This window comes from Pleurodeles waltl, chromosome 4_1 (assembly GCF_031143425.1).
Source record: "Pleurodeles waltl isolate 20211129_DDA chromosome 4_1, aPleWal1.hap1.20221129, whole genome shotgun sequence".
Lineage (NCBI taxonomy): Eukaryota > Metazoa > Chordata > Amphibia > Caudata > Salamandridae > Pleurodeles > Pleurodeles waltl.
The window spans coordinates 650,657,798-650,680,615 of NC_090442.1; the positions used below are offsets into that span (position 1 = coordinate 650,657,798).

General features: G+C 43.3%; 1 protein-coding gene across 1 annotated transcript in view; it reads left to right on the forward strand.

The window, feature by feature from the left end:
• The window catches only part of LOC138288009 (uncharacterized protein C3orf20 homolog), a 199,842-nt gene that overhangs the window by 147,623 nt on the left and 29,401 nt on the right, over nucleotides 1–22,818 (forward strand). Inside the window, exons 9-10 of the mRNA XM_069229101.1 lie at nucleotides 3,662–3,778; nucleotides 22,182–22,324. Coding sequence (XP_069085202.1) covers nucleotides 3,662–3,778; nucleotides 22,182–22,324 — 260 coding nt within the window. The remainder of the gene's footprint in view (nucleotides 1–3,661; nucleotides 3,779–22,181; nucleotides 22,325–22,818) is intronic.

The following is a 22,818-nucleotide window of genomic DNA, read 5'->3' on the forward strand; positions in this document are numbered from 1 at the left end:
ACCGCCTTGGTGAAAGAGGCATTCATGGAAAGACAGTGTAGCCTTCACCAGGCAAACTTTGACAAACTCAATAGTGCCAACTATAATTCTAATAAAATATTGCTGGGTTGTATATTTTATTTGATTTCAGTCCTTGATGCAAAAAGCAGGTTTTTCTAACGGGGTTTCATTTTAAACTTCTTTATTTATTAGTGGCCTTCCCTAAGGATGTTGATTGGTGTACAGCCTTGCCAAACTGCCCTTGTGATGATTCATCAAAGCACAGTGCACATAACTCTATTCTTTCGTTGATATTCTCAACCCCAGAAGCGCTTCCTGAGACCAATTCTTTGTTCATCAAAGATTAGATCTCATAGAGAAGCGTTGCCGTATTTTCAAAAACTGTGCGAGCTGGATCTCTGTGTAGCAGTGTTAAACTTTATTTGTTGTGCAATTAGAATTAGAAATGTATATGAGCTGTATGATGAATGTTTCTGTTATATGACCTTTTGTGACCCTACCAATTGGAATTGATCATTTTTTAAATATATTTGTATTACTCTATGTAGTTTTATGATGCACTGTTGTATTCTGTGCTTTTGTGGCTTGAGATTAGCCAAACAAAGATCTTCGACTGACTGACTGATATTTTGTGTAGTTGATTTAGATGTACTGAGTAGCAGATTGTGCCTGTAGTATTAACTACTTTTAACTCAAAAGTGTTCTTTCTTCTTTGTACAGTATGTGATACTGTGAATAACAAAATAAGGTTAGTTTCAGTTTCTACTGTGCCCTTGAGCCCTTTTTGGGATTGATAGTAACCCAAAAGCAATACTTCTATGTCAATTACACATTGAATAGTGTTTTGCGGAGCTACAATAACTAGTATTTACCATTAATCACTGGTACATTGAACCAAGTACACCTGTGTCACTTGTGGGTGGCAAAGCACACCTTGTAGAGTTACGCCAAAGTCGTAACTTACACAACATCGGCAGCCTCCTGGGAATAGACGCAGCGCATGCAAGACTTTGCATCTTAGCCTAAGTACAACAAGGTACACTATCCAGCAAGCCAAACTCAGTCCTGTAGCCAGTCCTCTATTGCAGTCGGCCTGAACTTGTAACTTTGTTCCAGTCTGGTGCGACCAGATAACTATACTTGGCGCTTTACACTTTTTTGCTGCTATTTTTATTGAAGACCTTGAAATTGCATATCTCCAGTTCTAGTGACTGGATTGATGTTGTTCTGCTAACATTTTATTTATTTATTAAGTTTTACTCTATATTTCTAGTCTGGAGTGGGATTTTTATTGTGTTGTTTTTTTCACTTTATTGCAGTTTGTGTGCATTGCCTCTTAGATAAGCCTTATTGTTTTTGTGCCACGCTAACCGAGGGTTAAACACAGGTTCCTTTAGTGACTATTTGAGGTTCACCCTGATAAGGATTGTGGTTGTTGCTAGAGAAGGGTTTCACCTCCCTCAACCAATAACCCAATTCCTCACACAGTTCTAAACATACAACTATGCTTTCATTGTGCTCTTTGAACCCTTTCATCTGACTGCAATACTGTCATGGCAGCATACTGAATACCTCACTTGTACGATCGTTTTTCTCCCATCTGGATGGCAGAGTATTAGACACTGAATGGAGATAACTCAGTGTTCTTGGGTCTTAATTTTAGTTTCATTTCTTTTTCTGTCAGTGCTTACTTTTTTGACTCGTCATTGCTCAATTTCTCTGTGGGTTGAGAAATCCCTGAATAAGTTTGTAAATAAATAAATAAATATTGACCACAAGGATTCGCCTCAGAATATATAGCCTTAATTTGCTGGTAATGTTAAGTGTGGTTAGTGTATTTAAAAATCCACAGTCCTATGTACTGCAATGAAAACCAGAACATTTACATTACCAACCATCAGTCATTGTAGATGATGACTGGAATGCTTGGTTGTTTGACTTTTAGTCTAGTATTACAACACTTTGGATTGTGTGCACTGGTTTTATAGTGTATTAATTTAGATATTGGATGGTATCTGTCTGGGGTATCTGTAGTGCTGTTGGGATCATTTTGGCACCCTAAATGAGCTCTTTCTCCACCGAATCCCCTGCTACCACACGTAAGCAGTGCCCCTCAGCTCTCCAAATCTCCCCTCTCTCACATGCATTTCATTTGTTTTATAGCGCTGCTCATATCAGTGTAGGCTGTCAGAGCACTTTACATTACACACACATTACACAGAGACAGCGGACAATACATATGTAAATCAGTCTATAGGAAATGTTACATAAGAAATGAGGTTGCAAGGTATAGGAATCATGTCATTTTCACTAGTAGGCAGTGTATTTTAAGAGTGTTTACTTTGGAGAAGAACAAACTCAGAATTTAAGACATGCCACAGAGGATGGGGTTGGCTTTACAAATAAAAATGTATTTCTCCCAAAACCACCCCTTTTTTATCAACACTAGGCTAATGAAGGAATAGGAAAAAACATATCATTCTAACCTCTGCAATGCAGTTTGTATGCAGCTATTTGCTGATAGTTCATAGCTCTCTTTGCTATGTTAGAATTATAACTTATGAATTTCAAGTAACAAAATTATCTATGTGACGAAAGCAGGAGCCGGCTGAGCGATCCACACAAAATACAGTTCTGTGATCTGCATGGTACATGTTCTTTGCAGTAGGCATCTTAACCCTCTGCGCTACTTTATGATGAGTCATAACTCCCACTAGACAAAACTTCTCTCTTCCTGCAGGAACATTACTCACCAGAGTTATCTTTGTTTATCGTTGCCTGAAAACTGCTGGACCCACAAGGAACTCTGCAGCAGGTGCTTGTAAACCCAGAGGTCATTGCCAAGTGCGGCTGCACTGATCACACCATCCTAAAGCTGGCCCTGCTCCCTGCAGCACCAAAAACAAACAAAAAATCTACCAAAAGTGTGTGTTAATTGTTGTCCTCTTGTAGAGTAATCAAGCCGTTTCAACTCAACTCTTTTAAAACTGTCATGAAAGATGACATAACTATCTTATTCTTTTTCAGGTCTGCTCTATCGAGAAGTTTTGCCAACTTCAAGTAATCACAAATAATCATCTATAAAAAAAATACATATGCACATATATAGAGGGACTTTGGATGAACTCTCTTCGCCCATTGTTCTAGATAACTGTCATTCACATTTCCACCCACCACAGGATACAGCACGAAGCATTGAGTCAACAGACTTCAGACATTGGCTCTCTTGCACGGCCACCTACAGAAGTACATTTCAGTGCCAGGGCCAGTGGGCCAATACTTTACTTTTGATAACACTTTGCTTTTCCATTTTTAATCATGTACATATTTTTTTGAGTTAGTCATTCCTTGTGTATTAATGCTATGTCCTTAGGTCACAGTCATCAGAAGCAAATAGTGTATTTTCTTTGTGCCATTTAGGATCATATATTCCTGTGATGTACATTAAAACTAAAAAGGGTTTTGCAACTATTCTAAATACAGCTTCCTTTCATGAAGCATCTGTACTGTTTTTAAACTGAAAAATTGTGGAATACGTTTGGAATGAATAAAAACATTGCACGAGTTTACCATGGCCTAACCTGTTAGCTTTGCCAGTGCTTGTTTAAAATAGCATTGTGAATGCAAATATGTACACCCAATTTTTGTTTTGTTGCTGCAGAGCCGTCTGGATTCATTCCGACTACTAAAGTATAACGTTGACAGCGCAGATGAGTTCACAGGCAAGAGAGGGTGCCTGCTGGTGGAAAGGCACCTTGTTGCTCCTGGCATGTTTTTGGTGAGTTTTACATCAAACTTGTTTGTATTTCAGAAATTCTATATGCATGGGGTTTTTAAAGAACTGTCAAAAGGGAGCCCGCTGACGGAGACACTACTACATCCCTTGAGTGATAGATTACGCAGAAGGAGAAGGTTTGTCCCAAGTGATCCTTCAAAATGAGGTGAAGAGGGTGTAACGACCAATGGATGCCAGATAGAACCATACTCTCTACGGAAACAGCACACTGACCAGTGATCCCTGCTTGACGTGGGTCCCCGCTTCCTCTCTCAATATCCATCAGGCAGTCCCCATTGAAGAAGGCAATCACGCCTGGCTATCACAATGTAATAAAGTCCGAAAATTCACTGTAAATTAACTTTTTATGTAAGCTGGAACTTTTATTATACTGGTTTGTTTATTTTTTTAAAGTATAAAATGCAAATAGGTTCGATTTTGCAATTAGGCTTGGGTCGTGTACTAACCAAATAGAAAAAAACAGCAATTTCGTCTATATAGCTGCAAAGCACATGTAGAATTTCCACACAATTGATTTCAGTGTAGGTTATTTACATATTTTAGACATTCTGTGCAACTGACTGAATTTTACCCCTGCAATTGAACGTGTGAAACATCCATGTGGGGAGTGCAGTTTGTGCTAGGTTAGATCCCTGACCTTTGTACAGTACAGCAGTGTGTAGGCCATCAGAGGTGGTCCTTGCACGTGCACTGATGAGACCTGGAGTGATTGTGTGTCACTTCTACCGCAGTCACGGTGGATGTGATGGTCACGGTACAACGATATTAACGCCTTGGTGGTTATATGGAGGATTTCACCTGACCCCACTACTTCCTGTCTGGTGTGTTTGATTAACCGTGTCACATGCCACAGTGTGTGCCACAGCGAGGCAACCACTTTTACATAGTGGTTTACCAGCACTGATTTTAGGCCTGTTTGTTTGAGAAGTTCCTAATGACCCTCTCAGAGTACAGTTGCATATGCCACAAAGGCACTAAACAGACCCCGTTTTCTTTTACCATCACTATTAATTAGATGTAAAATAATATTATAGCCATTTGTATTTCTAAGCTGCACATGCACCACCCATACGTTAAATAAAACCTTTGGAATCCAGGATCATAACCAGCACAGGGGCAGATTTACTAAATATTAGCACCACACAGTAGTAGCCAAATTTGCTGCACTGCTTTGCGCAAAGCAGCACTGAGATATATTACTAAAAATTGGCATGCTGCTGCTGTCATCCCCTGTGCTGACCCAGCAGCAAGCACAACCTTTGGTCCACGGTGCAAAGGTGTCGGTGTGGTGTCTACCACAAGGGGCGGCTTCTTCGTTGGGTCCTTGCCACCCCTTGTTGTGAGCCACCACATGCATTACCATTCATTGAAAAAGCAATTCAAATTTTAAATTAATTCATAATGCATAATCGCAGGGGTCATGTTGCTCATGTTCTGGGTGAAGCAGGGCTTGGTGAACCCAGCTGATTGGCAGGTATTAGGTCAAGTGCGCATGTTGGGTTGAGCAGGTACTTACTGTGGTCGACTCAAAGCGCGCACTTTAGACTTGTTGAACCAGAGTTGTTAGGGATCCAGAGGGAACGCAGCTTCCGTGGTCTCTTCTGGAGTGGTGGATTTACCTTCTTCCAACATTCCTTGCATTGCTCTCTTGCTGTTTACTAGTAAAACAGCCTGAGGGTAAAGCACTGCTTGGTGCTTTTCGTAGCAGTTCAAGCTCGCCTCTCTGTGCCAAGCCATGCTCAGGTGGCAGCGCGGGGTGGGAGTACTATAGAAAATGCCCACACACTGCGTGGCTTTATTTTTAAGCCTTAAAATAATTGGTCATGTTTCAGTTCCCTGCAGAGTCGATTCATTCAATGTACTTCCCTCAGCCATACAAGCGGTAGATGGACTCTTAGCAGTTACCTGCGATGAGCGTGGGGGTCTGTTTGTGGATGTGTTTATGTGCCATAAACTGAAGTGGTTCGTGGCCGAGCTCTGGACACAGGCCATATTTATACATTTTTAGCGCCGCTTTTTAACGCAAAAGCGGCGTAAACTTACAAAATACAATTGAATTTTGAAAGTTTGTTCCGCCTTTGCGTTAAACGGCGCAAATGCGGCGCTAAAAAAGTATAAATATAGGCCATAGTGCCCCTTCCATTCACTTCATTGCCCTAAGTGTAGCCCCCGCCACTGCACCTGCAGAAAATGGGAAGCGAGTCTCAGCCCCCCTGCTGGAGCTGTTTCCATGCGCAGCCAGCTGGTGATCAGCGTGAGGCTGGGACCTGGGGAAGCATGATTTTGGATGCACTTTATAACCCATGGATGTACATTACAGGCATGTGAGTGCATGGGTGATATATCAGGGTACACTTTTCCGTGTGGGGATGGCAGCGTACGTTTTTGATTGCAGTGACATGTTCAGGCATACCTGATATTGGGGCAGAATGCCTTATTGGAAGGTATGTATTTTGGACCATATAGCGTTAAAGTGAGGGGAATGCCAGGCTCTGCGCCACTGCAATGAGTGTATGTTGGGGGTGATCTCATTCAGTGTGAGGGTATTTTAGGACGCATTGTGCACATCTTAGGACATGGCATGTTTACGTGGGTCATATTTTACTGTCTCGCTGCAGTGTGATATGTTGTGGGCCCTTACTCCTTACAGTGTAGTACGGTTTGAGGCATTCCTCACAGTGGGGTATAGTTGAAGGAACTTTCCACAATAGGAGTTACATTTATTGTTACACATTAATTAAAGACACTTCGTTTTCTCAGTGGTCATGCTTTGCAGCTTCTCAGTGGGGTATATTTCCCTTTTGTCATCACACCTGGTTAGTTCATAGGCATTTCTCAATACAGTGGAGTACAGAGAGCTAGCATTATTACTTGGGTATGTTCTGGAGTTTTATTGTGGGTTATAGTTTCAGGTTTCCTGTGCCACTCTGAACTTTATTCCGTGACATGTTTTGCTACCTTGTTATGTATTTGGGGATTTCCTCTTTTTAGCGTTATATTTATGTAATTTCTCATGAAAATTACGTTTATTTTGGTACATTTATCCATACCGTAGGGTTCATTTGGGATATTTCTCACAATGGATCCCTCCTCTATCCCTCCTTTCACTCATCCCAAACCCCTCATACTACTATGATCTCCCAAATAACACTTTCTAGACTCTTCCCTTTCCTGTCACTCCATTATCCTATTCACTCGAACTAACAGACTTGCATGTCCCCTGCTCAAATTAACAATTTATATTTCCCTATAGTAATCCACCATTAATCCTTGGGGTTCCGGAGTAATGTGCTACTCGCCAAAAAGCACTTAGACACCTTGTTAGGGGTAGTATGCGCTATATAAATACAATTACAATGGATTGTACTGGAACTCGGCTGGACAGCCAGTGCGTCAAGATAGATGGGGAGTACATTGGATCTACTTTCTTTCGAAATGTGTTTGCCTTCCTTCCTGGCCTGTCCTTAGAGGTCTTGGGAGTGAGTGTTACCAGGATTTCAGTGGAAACCAGGTTAGTAGGAGAGAGAATGAGAAATACACTGATGTTTATTTCCTAGTACAACTTCTCTGTGTCGTTTCCTCCAAGACCTGCCTGTCTGCAGTCCCAGCCTGCTGCGGGATGCTGCATGCAACCTGTTGCTCATGAATAAAGAGGCATGTTAGTCACCATGTACACACTGTATGTTGTCTGGATTCTTATTTCTCTTTCAAGAAATTATTTAACAAACTGAGCTCTAAAATGCCCCATCTGCCCCTTTTTTCTTTCATATTTTTTCAGGGGGAGAACCTCCCAAAACTCCCTTATGTAAGTCAGGCGCACTTGCTAAATCACACTTGCCCCCAACTCTTACACCCCACCACTTTGAAAAATAATTTTGTACTAGAATCAGTGCTTAATTTGTGCTTGTTGTGTCCGGCGCTGAGCACCGGCACTTATTTTTGAGGGCCAGGGCTTACTCTTCTGCTTCAAGCATTTGCTGCGAGCAAAAGACACATATGGGAAAGATGGATGAAGGGAAAAACGAAAACGCGTCACAAAGGGAGAAAGTAGAAAGCTGCAAGAGTGAGCAGAAGGGGCATGAAGTGGCTTTAGATAGATTGAAGAGGCCGAGACGGCTTCAGGATTGCGCCGCCTCAGTAATCCATGTCCACACATTTAATTGCAGCAGCCGCGGGTTTAACAGGAGGGCTTTGAGCACCGGCACCTTTTTATTTACATATTAAGCACCGACTAGAATAATATTCTCTCCTGGACATTTTTTTTTAAAAAATCCACATATTAGATGTCTGCTGCCGGTGCAGTGCTAATGCAGCATCTGAAATGTTTGGACAAAAAAAACACCCAAGTTCCATCAAAGTAATGCCCTTTCGATGCATCAAAAAGTGCTGTTTGCGCTCAAAAAAGGGCACCCTTCCAGCACAAAATACCTTTTGCATTGAAAAGTAAATGCCCTAACAAGCGGGTTGGGCTACTTTATGTCACCTCGCTTTACTTAGTGCCTGCCCCTGAATTAAAATGTAGAGAGTGGTAGAGAAACACATTCAGTACAGAGTTTTGATGTTTCATGCTAATAATTTCCAAAGGTACTTATTTCAGAGGGAAATTCTGACATTATCACGCAATTGTCTGCCACTTTTGGCTAGCAGGTTTGTGAGTATTTATTTATTTTATTTGTAAAGCATCAAAGACTTCCTTATGCTTTGTTTAGTGGGAAAGGACAGCAACGCTCACGCTCCAACGAAGCTGGAGTCCTGAAGCTTACAAGACGATACATTATATGACGTTCTTCGTTTGCTGTCCTGAGTCAACCCTTTAGTCGAATTATCATTTGAACTGTTCCTTCTTCAGACGTTCCTAGACCTGGAAGAGGGGGCAAAGCCGCTAGTTACTGTGGATGAGTCGCAGCTTTTGCAGATAACTACGACCTTCCTCCCAATAATTTAAACAGCGTGCTCGTGTGTATGAAGAATCAGAGCTCTGTGCACATTAGAGGCACAAGGGACAGTTAAATATCTTGTGCAAAAGGCGCGTGGGGTGCACTGAGGGATGGGGTGAGGAGTGGTCACTCTCTGGCTGAAGAAGGAGATGGGACGTCCCTAACCTTTGGGGACCTGGTGCTCTTGAAGAGATTGACGTATGTCGTTTTAGGCCGGCTTGTGCTATTACTTTCGTCCTCTTATAAACTTCTAGTGCTTCTTACAGTGTGCTCGTTTCCGATTCGTTCCTCTCCGCTGTTGACAGGAAATAAATTACTGCTATTCTTTATAACAGCAGGTGAAAATAGAGCTCAGGAGACTTTCAGTAAAAACAGTCAGCCTAGGCATGTTTGTCCACTGGGTGGCAGTATAGACTGTCTAACATGAGTCCACTTCATACGCAGAATTATAATGCCTTGGATTATAGAGTTTACAGTTCTAAACTCTTCGGTCATCCTTATGTGCAGTGCTTGAAATGGAAAAATTAAAGTGCAGGTACTCTGTGCCAGAGTACCTGCTTGTTTCTAAGAAGTGCCGGTACTCTCCAATTGAAAGTATTACGTTTTTCTTGAGATGTGCCGGTACTCTCCCGCTCAAAATAAAAAAGTGCCGGTACTCAGTACCGGAGAGTACCGGCCCATTTAAAGCACTGCTTATGTGTGGCTCGATTTTAAGAGGCACCGTATCCCACACCCATTGTTACCCATTGTTACCCTGGTTAATGGTAATTTTAGGCGGGAATTTAACTTGAACATGAATTGGTTTTACCTGCCGGACGTTTCCTGTTTTTCCCGCAGCAGGTGAAATCTCCAGACTGAATATCACTCACCAGTAGTGTTTGCATTAAATGTATATGTTATATATACGTAATAACGACTATTACCTGGACCATCAGAAGTAACAGGCTTATAATATTGGGGACCTAAGTCTTCCAGATGTGACCAACTTGAGTTGACCGAAGTGAAATATGCAGTTTTCCCTCCCACACCTGGAGACACCAGATCTTTGAAAACGGAAACACCTGTAAACCCAAAACGTGATTAACGGGCATTTTAATTAACTTATAATCAGTCATGGAAAAAGTTTAATCGGCCTCAAAACTAATTTAAACCGAATTTAATTTCCTGTGTCTGGAACCTGCGGCCTGTAAACACGCACATGCCAAATCATGACTGCGACACCATATGCTATATGCAGAAGCTGAAAATACTGGAAATGACATAGAAACTGAACTTCTTTAGAAAGTGAATCCATGTATTTGGCAGTATACTTTCAGAGATTAAATAGACCACTGAAGACATACGGATTTTTCATTACACCCATCTATGTTCAGAAAAAAACATTAAATAGATCTGATTTAAGAAGTTAGGACGTCAAATGTTTCCAGAGATTGCACTGTGCTTACATTATGACTTTGAGATTTGGAACAGTGGGCATATTATGATTGGTATTTTTACAAGTCCCACTGGCTTTTCTGCCTTCGGTTTTGCTCTCACATTATAATTTTTAAATGAGAAGGATTGTGTGTAGCATCTCACTTAACTATTCACTTCCATTTTATTTGTGGTGGTAGCCATTCAATCCCTAAATATTTAGACTTCCGAAAAAGTGAAATGACGCGTGACCAGGAAAGAGTATGCCAATGCCTGACCCTGCTCCGTTATCAAGGTGAGAAGGTGTGCTGGGTACGTGGGTACCACTCAGAAGTGTGATGCTGGCACACAAAAGCTCCCAACTCATTTTGGATCACAGGCAGTGTACATTCTGAGAGATTCAGCTTTCATGGATCCAGGCAGATGGACGGGCAAACAAACGATGCTGTTCTCACTATTTTGCATCCAAAACGTGGTGCAGGCAAGCTATCGGGGGCACTCTGCAGTGGTCACTAAATGGTCATGAAAGCTGGTTTAAGAAACCTCTACCAAATGTCGTCCCACCACTTGGTGATGGAGAGCACAGCAGGCCCAAAATGACATGCCACACCTAACCCTACGGAGCTCCTGTCATCTGTAGGTGTCAGTGGGATCAAACGTGACAACTGTTGGTGAGTTGACTCCCAAGATGCATTTTGACCAGGAAAAGGCCTGCTTTGCATCCAGTGTGGTAAAATGAACAATTTGACCATGATGTGTATGGTGGCAGGAACCCAGTGACGAGCTTTGCATGCTTTAGATTTACTAAAAGAGTACACAGACCACTGCTACAAGAAGGTTCAGAAAACCAGCTGGAGTGGAGAAGAGGCAGAAAAGAGGATGCTTTGCTTATCTTCATTGTCCTTTAAAGGCCACAGTGGGGAAAGAGAGGTTGAGGATGGACTTGTGTTCCATGGGCAACACTGGTACGTCACTTAAGATAATGGCAGTGGTACGATTCACTAATCTGAAATTGAAATGCAGACTGAGAGACACCACAGAAATTATCTGAATGTTGCCATCCAGCTTCAGGATGTGTTTGCTACAGTATATCCTTCACCAAGGCCACCTCCAAGGTTACTAGTTTTGTCACCAGTTAGGCCTGAGATGTTACTAAGCTCAAAACAGCCCAAATGCCGGGTTTTGTCCTATTTGAAATAATTGTAAAAACAGAGTATGTAGCCTTGTTTGGCAAGATTGGGTGCCTCAAAGACTGAAAAGTGGATATCCATGTAGAGGAGACTGGTCAGTCCTTATCGCTGGTGCACAGAAAGGTGCCGTTTCATGTGATGGCGAAGGTTGCAAGGAGCTGAGGGATATAATGCTGATATGTCTTGTTGAGGCTTATTATAATTTCAATATCCTTCTTCTGCAATCGATTGTGCTCCCCACTTTCCTCTCCCACTTTGCTCGTCCTTCCTTCCATTCCCTTTTCTTATCCATCCCTCCTTTTCCAATCTTACCCTTTCACCTTTCTGTCCTCATTCCTATTTCAACCTGACCACTCTTTGCATCTTTTCCTTCCCCTTTATAATTTCCTCCCTTACTTTCACTCCCTTGCTACCTTTCTTCCCCTTTGTCTTCTATTTCACTTCTGCCACACCTTCCTCATCCTCTCCATCTGCTTCCCACGATTTAGCTCTGTTCTCGTTCCCATTCCCTCCTCTGCCGAAACTCTCCTCCAAACATTTCCTCTCTCCCACTTTCATACCTCTCTCCCATTACACCTTCACGCCTCTTCCTATTGTGTACAGTACCGATTGCTGGTTCTTTCGTGGCAGATCTCTGTATCCAACTGCTGGTAAACACGTTTTGAAGGTCAATACTGAAAATAAATTGTTGTCAACCACATTTGCTTCTACACATAATCACTTTTGATAGCATCATAGCTATCCAAATCGGATGAATTACTAATGAGTACTCTTGAGGGGAAATCCACTGGTTGTTCCATCATCCCAGTCCCTCCTCATTGGGGAACCAGCGCACAGTGGGCATCAGGGAATTAGGACTACAGCAGGGTTGTCGGAGAAAGTTGATGCTGGTATCCTGCTGGCCCTGCAAAGTGGATTTACCCCCTCAGAGGCGCCAAGTTCGGTCTGCAATCCGAGCAGAGGTTTGAAACATATACAGTGTGCAGATGTTGTGTCTCTCGAGAGTAGAGTATATGCTAGTTGTAGTCAATGATCTCCCAAGCCACTCAGAGGTTGAATTTGTGCTTTCAGTGGCCACTATGGCACTCCTCCCAAAGCTCAAGAAAGTTCTGACCTTTTATGACCTCACTGAGAACTTTCAATATGACTGGGACCCCTTTCAGGGTGTAACTTACTGTTTGGTTGGCTGATGGTGCAGAGAAAGGCTTCACGAAGACTTAATGCCTCTGTTGGACTGGAAGAACTTGCCTGAACATGGAAGACTAACACTGCTATTGTTAGAACGGGATGCTTTTGGAATATCTTTGGGTGACTGCTGCCTTCCTGGAACAGGAAATACTATACTTCATGTGGTTGCTTCGTATCGAGCTGCCTAGCCCCCCTCTGCCCCTCCACTACGGCCTTTATTGAGTGCTCAACAGGGTGCATCTTACCCTTTGTCTCACGCTGCCACATTGGACACGAGTCCAGCTGCTGCAAATGTCCAGAGCTAAATAGGAAACTTGCCCAACATTAGAAAGTATGTTTCAGCAACGCAGCAGTTAATAAATTACAAAAGAGGAGAACAAGACTATGGGAAAGTTTGGGAGATGACCTGACAGGCTTTTTCCTGTTATTACCACTTGGTCTGCTGCTGGGTGAGTGACATGTGAGATCTTAGGCAGAGATTCTGCCCTTTGTTGATTTTTTTCAGTAGGCTGGTATTAGGATGTAATGCACTTGCAGCGAGGTGGACAGGAATATCTGTCACGTTTGTGAATCTGCCAAACTTTATATCATCTCCTTAATGCTTTTCTGCATGGAAATATTTTCAAATTAGTAGTACAACAAAAATGTATTTTATACATAGATCACATTTTATTGTGTACAAGGATAACCAAGAAGAGGGGCCACTTTTAACATCTAACCACTAACCCGCCTGAGATGCCCTTATCCTCTGGCGCTACTAGACCTGGGGCAAAACCCAGCTTGGCTTGTCAGCAAAATCACCCAATAGCCCCTAGAATTCAAATATTGACACTGGCTCACTCTTTTATGTCCATTACTGAGTGGAGACATCACTGCGACACTGACTCGCCTGCCTTTCAGACCGAGTAGTGTTTGACTAGTGTGGAGCCCCAAACCCCTGTGCTCATACATATTTACCTACACGATTGTTGAAAATCCAGTTGTGCAACAAAGAATGCTCTAAGGCGTGTGTTTTGCATAACTATCTCTTTATATTTTGAAAATTTAGTGAACATCCTTTGTTTCCTAATAACACTACACGGCAGAAGTACCAACTAGTGGTTTACAGTCATCAAACATTTTGGCTAAACAGATCAGCACTAAAATTGTTCTCTGGCTATTGTTAAACACGAGGGGTAGCTGACCAGCAAAAAGGATCACTATATAGGTAAAAACAACCAATTCTTTGGAAGTTTCGACAGCGGCCTAAAAAGTGAAAAGTTACATTGAAGCATTTCTACACAACATGTGACCCGAACTAATCCATTTAAAAAGTGTTCACAGAGCATCTGTAACCAAATTGGTGCTGACAACATAAGAAATTGAATTCCTAAAACGTACGAAAGTAGGGCAAAGCGAGACGTTTTCAAAACATTTCCCTCGCTTTTGGCGCAGGCAGAGGACACTTGGCAGAAGAGTTTATGCACGTTTAGTTTGTGGTTTTCCTGCATCAGTCCTCTTGAGCTTGTGAAAGGCTTGGAGCACAAGGCGGCCTCTGTTTCAGCCCGTGGTACGCATGACATGCAGTAGCTCAGCAAGGCTGGGCAGGGATGCTGGCCAGCTCCAGTGAAAGGCTGGCCTTGTGCCCTGCTTTGGATTTCCACGTGGAAGTGGTCAGACTTAATGCGAAAGAATCTGGGACATGACAAAGTAGTTAATGGAGGCCGGCGCAGGTCCTCAATTTTCGAAGTGCCTGACTAGTCTGGAACGATGTTATAAAAATACAACTTCAATTGGTGGAAGAATGAGAAGTCACGTTCATCGAGGTGTCTCCCGGGAGCTCGGTGTGGGGAAATCGTCTTGCTTCCAGTCACAGTGACTTTATTGGATAATTTCCATGGAGGACTGCATCCCTGGAGTGCAGTCCTGGACGAAAAGAGAGAGAAAGAGCCCCCACCCCAGAGCTTAAGTAGGTCAGGATCCACCCTCAGTTCGTCCCTTTCGTGCCCCCATGCTTAGTATCTTTGAACTCACTAAAAGCATGGGGGAAAGAGGGAGTGGATGAAACCCGTACGGTCAGGGCCCTGACTAACATCTGTCTGTATTGTCTCTGGTATAGGCTCATTATGCAGCTCATCTGCATGCAATGGCCACGTGACTGTTGGCCTGCTGTGCATTTGTGCATGCACATCTCTTGGCAGGACTCTTCAATGTCTCTAGGCAGTTAGTATCTTGTTAGACTGTTACTACTTCCCAAAAGATACACTGCATATTGGTTCATTCCATCTCAGTTTTTGCACAAATTACGATCAGTCCCGGGTGGTTTGCACTCACAGTTCCCTCCAGACTCCAGTGTGATGAAGGGGTACTCAGTGCGACGACGCAGATATATGATCAAAAATCGTCACAAAGACCATTTTGCACGTTATTACCAATTTTGCAACATAAACGTTAGAATTGCGTGCAAACTCCTATTCGGTGCAGTGGCAAATAGTTTTTCCTTGTGCACCCGGTTATAGCACAGCACTTGGAATGAGACTGTGAGTCTTTTCTCACTTCAGATCATGATGTTCTCAGACAGCAAAGCTTAAATCCAGTGATGGCAACCATCTGAGATGACAGAGTCTCCCAGCCAGGCAAGGTACCAAAAGCCATGGCAAACCCACGTGTAAAACAAAGAGCATACCAAGCAAGCAGGAATCACGTTCCAGGTTATACAGTCTTTCTCAGCCCAAAATGGAAGGCTCAATCTGTGAAGATAAACACATTTGCCTAGAAAAAGAAAGGCCGCTTACCATGTCCCGACCGTCCACAGTTGTCTCCGACACTCCATGAGCTGGAAATGGCGTCCATCCAGTGTTAATCGGATACTTGACATCTTGCCTTGCTCACTCTCACCTCAAGTCAATGCCATCCCAACTCTGTACTGGTTGCCACTTGTTCCCACATACTTGTTGCTGATGGGACAGCGTGGAAACTGATGCACATCCAGGTCACCCATACAGTGATCAGAATGCCTCAGGATGGGGCGCTGACGTGTTTCACCGCTACACCACACGGTTCCATGGCATGCTGCGAGGGAGACATAGCTGGTGGCAAGTTACAGTTGTAGCAGCTAGATTATAACGTCCACTCCTGCAGCTCCCACTCCGGTTATGAAGTCAGTGTCAGTTGTCCACCATACTAGAGGAAGTGTCTGCAGGTAGAAGAGAGCAGCTGTCATGGCCGCCAGGGTACGAACACTCCACGACACAGAGGCTCATATGGATCAGACATATGTGTGCAAAGCACAGGTATTAACACTGGAAAGACCCCTGTGTGGGCTACAATTGAAAATTCCTATGTAGCGCTGATTGGGCATGGCATACAGAACACAGACAATGTAATAGGTAAGCACAGTGCAGTGTTGGGATCAGGCTCAGAGACAACTTGTCAACAAGCTCTCACAGTAAAAGTGTGAACTCTTCCAATGCTTTTGATATTCCCATTAGAGCAGACATCTTAGTGGATATTTCAGGGCAGACTATTAGGAGCATTCTATAATGCTGCAGACCTTACAGGCAGGATGATTCTGCAGCATTGAAAAGCAGCAGTTCCATTCCTGAGGACAACTTTAATTTTCAGCCCAGGAATCAAGAGGGCCCTAATGTGCAAATTGCCACTCCTGAGGAGCAGGTGTTGTCTGCTGCTTTAAGTTACTGTCTTACCTAGTCATGGCACTTTGACTTGGCCACGGTGTAAGGGCCTGCATTGGTAAAGGCGTTCACTGAGAGACTTCACCCAAGGCACCATTCAAACTAAGCACAGTCCCAGAACACAGAATCTTCTCCCCAACTAACCTGAGTCCTGAACACTTCCCAGATTCTGCAGACACAGCAGCATGGGAGGGAAAGCAGGAGACTTTCCCCGAAAACATTTACTGAACAGTGCAGCACAGGGCAGAATAAAGAAAGAAGTACATAAAGACTTAACCCCCGATGTCCTGCCGTCTGTGTAAAGCCTTCGTTGAGACGGTCACTTAACGTTTTTGCCTTCTTCCTCTGTATAGTCTAACTCCACCACATAGTCAATGGTAAGTGGGGGTGGTTGCAGACTCAGTGGCACGCCAGAGAGGCATATTGGCTGCACAGGGCAAGAAAGAAGCCACACGCCACTGACCCAAGACCAGTATTGGTCTGGATGGCTGCTGCTTTGATGGATAAATGAACCCCGTAGCAACCTATTATTTTAGTGCTCCAGTGAGTCTGCAGTGCTTTACGTCACTCACCAGGCCCAACCCTGCTTCAGGTCAGGTGGTGGCAGGGGGCGCGGCCAGCAGTCCAAAGATCCTGGCAGGAATTGTAACCCAAGTGATACTAGAGAACTTGTAGGGTGGTTGACTGCTGTGCCATGTTCCACCGTCTTTCTGAAAAGGGAGCAACCAGTATTGTCTTGGGTCAAGCCAGCCAGCATTGACTCTCTTCCTAACTTGTGTCTTCCTCCTCTGGACTTGGTTGCTCTGCTGTACGATCTGAATGGTCATGAAAGCAAACATCATATCTTGGAACAGACTGACCAATCTTGCCTGCTATGATCGTGCCAGTCAGTGTTCTGCTCCTTGATGTCCCAATAAGTAAGATAAGGAAATTAAAGTGCAACGAGTCAAAGTGATTTTGCCACCGACTGCACAATATAATCCAGTGGGGAAGCGGGGATCCAAAGCAGGTCTCCTCCTGGTGAGTCTATGACGTGGCCTCCAGGATGCTTCACATTCTCCTTTCCAACATCATCATGTCTTTACTTGCTCACATTAAGCAGGCAAATGGGGATATTTGGCTTGCTATTAGTAATGTTTTAAGGCAGTTTCTGCTGTGCCTATGAAACTCTATAAAATGTATCTTTTAATCACCAGGGTAGCTCACAAATGTGCTTTTAAACTCTAATGGTTTTGTCATCCAGCTCTTGACTCTGCTGGATGCCTGATTTTGGACTCCAGTTTATAGTTACCAACCGGTCCGGGTCTAGGGTGGTGCGACCGGTGCCACTGCATCGGGTGGGGGCACCGTGCTTGCAGGTATATTATGGTTTTAAAAGCACCTGCTGCGGCGTTCCTTGCCTCCAGAAGTTTTCAAGCAACAATAAATATGTCAGGATAACTCTGGTCATTAATGTCCCACCTGGCAAGAGATCGGATTCTCTAGTGGACGTTTTAAGGTATGGCAGAGGGTTAATATGCCTGCTGCAAAGAACGAAGTGTACCAGGCAGATTAAGTGCATATAATGCAAATAGGTTAGTGGGTTTCTAGAGAGGTCCTTTTGTTACTTGCAGTTTATAAGTTAAAATCCTAATATAGATCACTCACCTATTAACTGTCATCAAAGAAACACATGCATACTGCAAGGTATAGATTTGGGTGTTATGATTTTTTTCCTCAGCCTTTCATTATCTTAATGTTGCAAAAAGGGTTCATTTGGGTAGAAATCCATTCTTATTATTAAAGAGAACCCCCAACCATGATGTTACATTTTAAATTCTGAGCTTGTACTTCTCCAGACCCAGCACTCAAACTATACAGCCTACCAGTACGGACGACATGCGACTCGTACACCCTGTAGTCCTCCGTCTTATGTATTTTCATACCTATGATTGATTGTGTCTGTGTAATGTGTGCGCAATGTAAAGTGCTCTGACACCCTACACTGGTTTGAGTAGTTCTATAAAACGAATTAAATGCATCTGACAGAGAGTGGTTATGGAAACTTGAGGGGCACTGCTAGAGGGTGGTAGTGAGAGAATCTGTGGCTGAGGTGGTTATGGGGGGGCAACAACAAACCTCATCGCACAGGGCGCCACCAGCGCTAAGGTCAGCCCTGGTTACCAAAGATTATTTTCACGTTTAACGAATGGCCACGACTACAGTGTTTTTACTTGTTCACTCAGGTGCCAGATACAGTATTACATTTTGTCTTTACTTTGAAGCAGAATGTAATTGATTTTATAGTAATTACTACCTGCAGCAGAAAATTACTGTGGCATGCAGTGACTATTGTTCGATGTGCAGAGCGGTTTAACAGCCAAGAGTTGCTGCCTTGATCCAACAGCACCTCCCAAACACTGCACAAGCTGCACAGTCCACCAATTAAGCACAGCATTCAGCTTAACACCTAGGGGTATACTTACTATGATTTTGCACCATATTTGCATCGAAAAAGTGAAGTAAATCAATGCAAAATCTTTTTCTTACTTATTTACTTTCCAGCGGTGCTGGAAAATCACTTAAAAGTAACACAAAGCAGCGCATAGCTCTGCTTTGGATTACTTAGCGCCAAGGGGGCGTTCCATGGTGGTGCATGGGTGTTCCCATGCAGGCACCCACGGTTTTTGACAGAAAACCTCATTTACTAAAAAAAAAACAAAAAAAACAATGAAGCAGGGTTTTACATTAAAAAATAGTGTACATTCCAACTAGGCGCTAACACAGAGAAATACTTTTTTTTCCTCTTTTCTTTTATGACTTGCTGCACTGTACAGCACACACACAAAGTGGGAAATGCTTTAAAGTGTGTGTAAGCATAGTATTTTGTACTGGAAGGCTAGCCTTCCAGTACAAACCAATGCTAGACTCACGCAGACACCCTTGCACTCTGGAGGAGGAGAGCAGTTGCGTACCAAAACTTGAGGGGGGCCCCCCCTGCAAAGTACCTGGAGGCCCCTCCCGGACCTAGTCAGGGGCTTGCTGCCTGCGCACGGTGTACTGTGCTGAGGGGGCCCCCTGGCCCCACACGGGCCTTTGTTACACCACTGGAGGAGAGTTTCTGTAAATATGGCGCTCTCCGGTTCTCAACTTTTCATGCAGCACAGCATTTTGCGCTGCTTCACTATCCTGCTTGTCAATCTGGACCCTAGTATTCACCATAACACCAACAACACACCTGGCTCGTGGGTTGAAATATCTGATCATTAACCAGACCACAAGAAAACAACGACTGAACAGATTCCAGAGATCCTGCATCAGAGGGAGTTCAGATGTGCTGCCCCTTTTCTCTCAAACAACTCACTCCTACCACTCACCCGCATAAAACCTATGATCCCTCCAAAAAATGATCTTCATGTGGACATTCAGTCTGCTAGCCCCCCAGGCATTCATATACTCCCTGTCACCTCCACCCCATGAAGAATGGGACACGGTCACCCGGGCACTAGAAAGCTCTTCATGACAATTTCTTTCCTAATGTACACGTTCTTTTCTTTTCAGGTGTTTAAAGGGCTTCTAAAGCATTTGTAAAGTTAATTTGCTGCCTCAGGGGACTGTTGCAAATTAAGTGGTGGTGAACTAAGCAAGCAAGGGCGTGGAGAAGCCCAGTTGGCAGCGCTGTAACAGCCTCCTACGCAAGTTGGTTATGTTTGCAGGGAGGCAGCTTTTCAAGTGGTGTTTACATTTTAGATTGCAGGTTGAGGCAGATTTTCTCCGCTTAATGCTGGTATACAACCTTGCCAAACCTCTAGCTTGGGTAGGTCTGTTCTGTACGATTATAGTTTTTAACTTGTGTTTTTAATTTAGTTTTCTATTTCTTTATTTTGGGTATTTGTGAGCCCCAAAGCATTGCTGGAGCCTCGAAGCGTCATCACACTAATAGAAACGGTGCTAGAAACCTCCATTTGCTCGACATTTCCCCTTCTAATCTATAACCTCCTCCAGTTCCCAATAAGTTACATGATTTAACATATCAGCCGCAGACAAACATCATTTGAGTACAGCTGCAAAGTGTAAAGGTCCTGGATGGCAAAGGTTCCTCTTCCCCATCCTACACTTATGTAATATGTGCAGTTTTCTCTGGCTCTGTATTGGTCCCAGTGCTTAATTTGTAATGAATAAATAAATAATAAGTGCAAGGTCCTCGTCAGGAGGCCAAAGCAGCTTGCACCACATATTGCCCCCGCCAGCGCTACCGATTACAGTACTGACATAACTACATCACACTCCTTGGATACGGCCAGAGCTTGGGACACTCCGGTGGAATGCCTGTGAGTGCTGATCACATTGAATCCCCTGATAACTCCACACAGACAGATCAAACCCAAGGACATAACTAGTAGCCAGCTGAATTTATGAGATGGGCACTGAAAGCTTAGGGTTGGTTCCACAGTATATCGATGTCAGTTAGCCGAGGAATAGCTTTTGTCAAAATATTGCTATAGGAACTGGGAGGTGTGGATAGGGGGAGGGCATGGGCATCATTTAAGGGTTACCAAGGGTCGCAGCTGTGCCCCCTGGCTTGCCCCTTCTGACCCCTGGCACTGCCTTTGCGATGCCTGACCTCAGAGTTGGAAACATCAGTGCCTGGAACACAGGGCTAGCTCGAACTAATGGACGTTGCTTGGGGCTCCACTTTCCTGGTTTTCTGTCAATTTTTTTTATACCATGAATAGTGAATAATATTATTGACTATTTGTGTAATAAAAATGGAGTACAGTTCGCTGGAATATAACTACCTGGCAGCCAAGGTAAGTAAAAATGCTTTCAAATGTATGCATGCTTGTGGGTGAGAGTGTGTTTATGTGAGCAAGAATGTGTGTGTGTGTGTGTGTGTGTGTGTGTGTGTGTGTGTGTGTGTGTGTAAGCATGTGTGTGAGTGAGTCACAGTAAAGATCAAGTGGCATCTGACGTCACTTCCGCTACTCCTGGCATTTTGGTGAATTGACGCCCATGGGGGATGGATGAAGGGAGAAAATGTTTCATTATTATGTGTAAATTAAATCATAATTAATCACCGAAAACGGATGTTATATCATGATATGTGAATACTATGTTGCTATACATGTTCTGAATGATACAATATCCTTGTTCCATCATATGGCTTAAGTGTCACAATAATTGCTTCTATTAAATAGTCAATGTTTGTACATGTTGAAAACAATAAAATTCTGTTAAAAAATCACACTCCTACAAGTGTGATTATTTATAGGTATTATTATAGTGCCCCAAAACAATGAGAATGGCTTGGGTGGGGGTATCAGTCATTTTTTAAATGTATATTGACCTAATAAACAACTGTTATTGTGCTCATCTTTAAACTGAATAGACAGCACCACCATGTGCAGACTGTCATAAGTGGCGATGTTGCCAATTAAGTGCTGTGCTAAGCACCGAAAACCACCGGCTCAAATTAAGCACTGACTGGCCCTGCTCCTGAGCTGGGGTTATATGCTTATAGCCATGATAGTTGTATGAATTTCCACCGTACTGGTACAATTGGGTTTAATCCTGCTTTCTGGTATGGTGATCCAAACAGAGGACCATTTAAGTGCTGTGCCAAGGGTTCAAAGAAAAGAGATCACTGATGATGTGCGAAGACAAAGAAATAGGTTTGGGGTTGCTTACTTCAGGATCACTGTTATACTATTTTAAATCGATTTAACACTATTGCAGTCTAGTGGAAGTGTTTAAACAGAACAAGAAGCCCAGTACCATCAAACTGCAGAGCTGTAAGCAATCCTCGTGGGATATGCCATACGTGCCTAAACACATCATTCCAATCACCACAAACCGAAAGTAGAAAGAATCAATAGCATTTTGTCTGCGAGTCAATGTGAGATGTAGTTTGTGATCTTTAGTATTTTTGGTAACCGAGAGAAGCCCGGGAAGCAAAATTATTTTTTGTGTCATTATTTTTCCTTTCTCTCCTGTGCAATGACAGATGTACATCAGAGGAAAATTCATGTTTGCCAACTACATTTTCAATGGCTACAGCAAGTCAATTAAAGACCTCCACAAACAAATTGTGAAAACCAGGAACGACTATCACATGGGCTTCTGCTTGCCCAGCGATTTTAAGTTCAGGTATTGTTATTCTGGTTTTAGAATGGTGACATTTGCTTCTGCTAATGAGATACATTTATTTTTGTCTGTAAAATGTTTTGAAAATATCTGAAGCTGCTAATGCTTTTATTAAATCAACTTGTCCATTTAGATGTTTCTTCCTTGTCAGCCAGGCATCGCATAATGCCTACAGTGTCCTAAAGTAAGAGAGTATGAACAAGCAGTGGCAAAGCCTATAGGTCAAACCTATGCAAGAGCTATTGTCTTTGTCAGTGTCTTTTATCCATGTTGTACATGAGTGTGGTTGCTGAACAGCATGGTTGAAAGTCCGAAAAAAGAAATATGACGAGGCCAGCACTTTTCTTCTCATGGCGAGTGGTGGTGGGCAGCATGGACAACAGGAGGGAGGGTGGGAGTGAGCAAGCAACATGGACCATGGGACCTTATAAAAAGCTCTAACGCAGCCAGCACATCAAAGGTGGAGTGGGTGGGAAGAAGCTACATTGACAAATTTG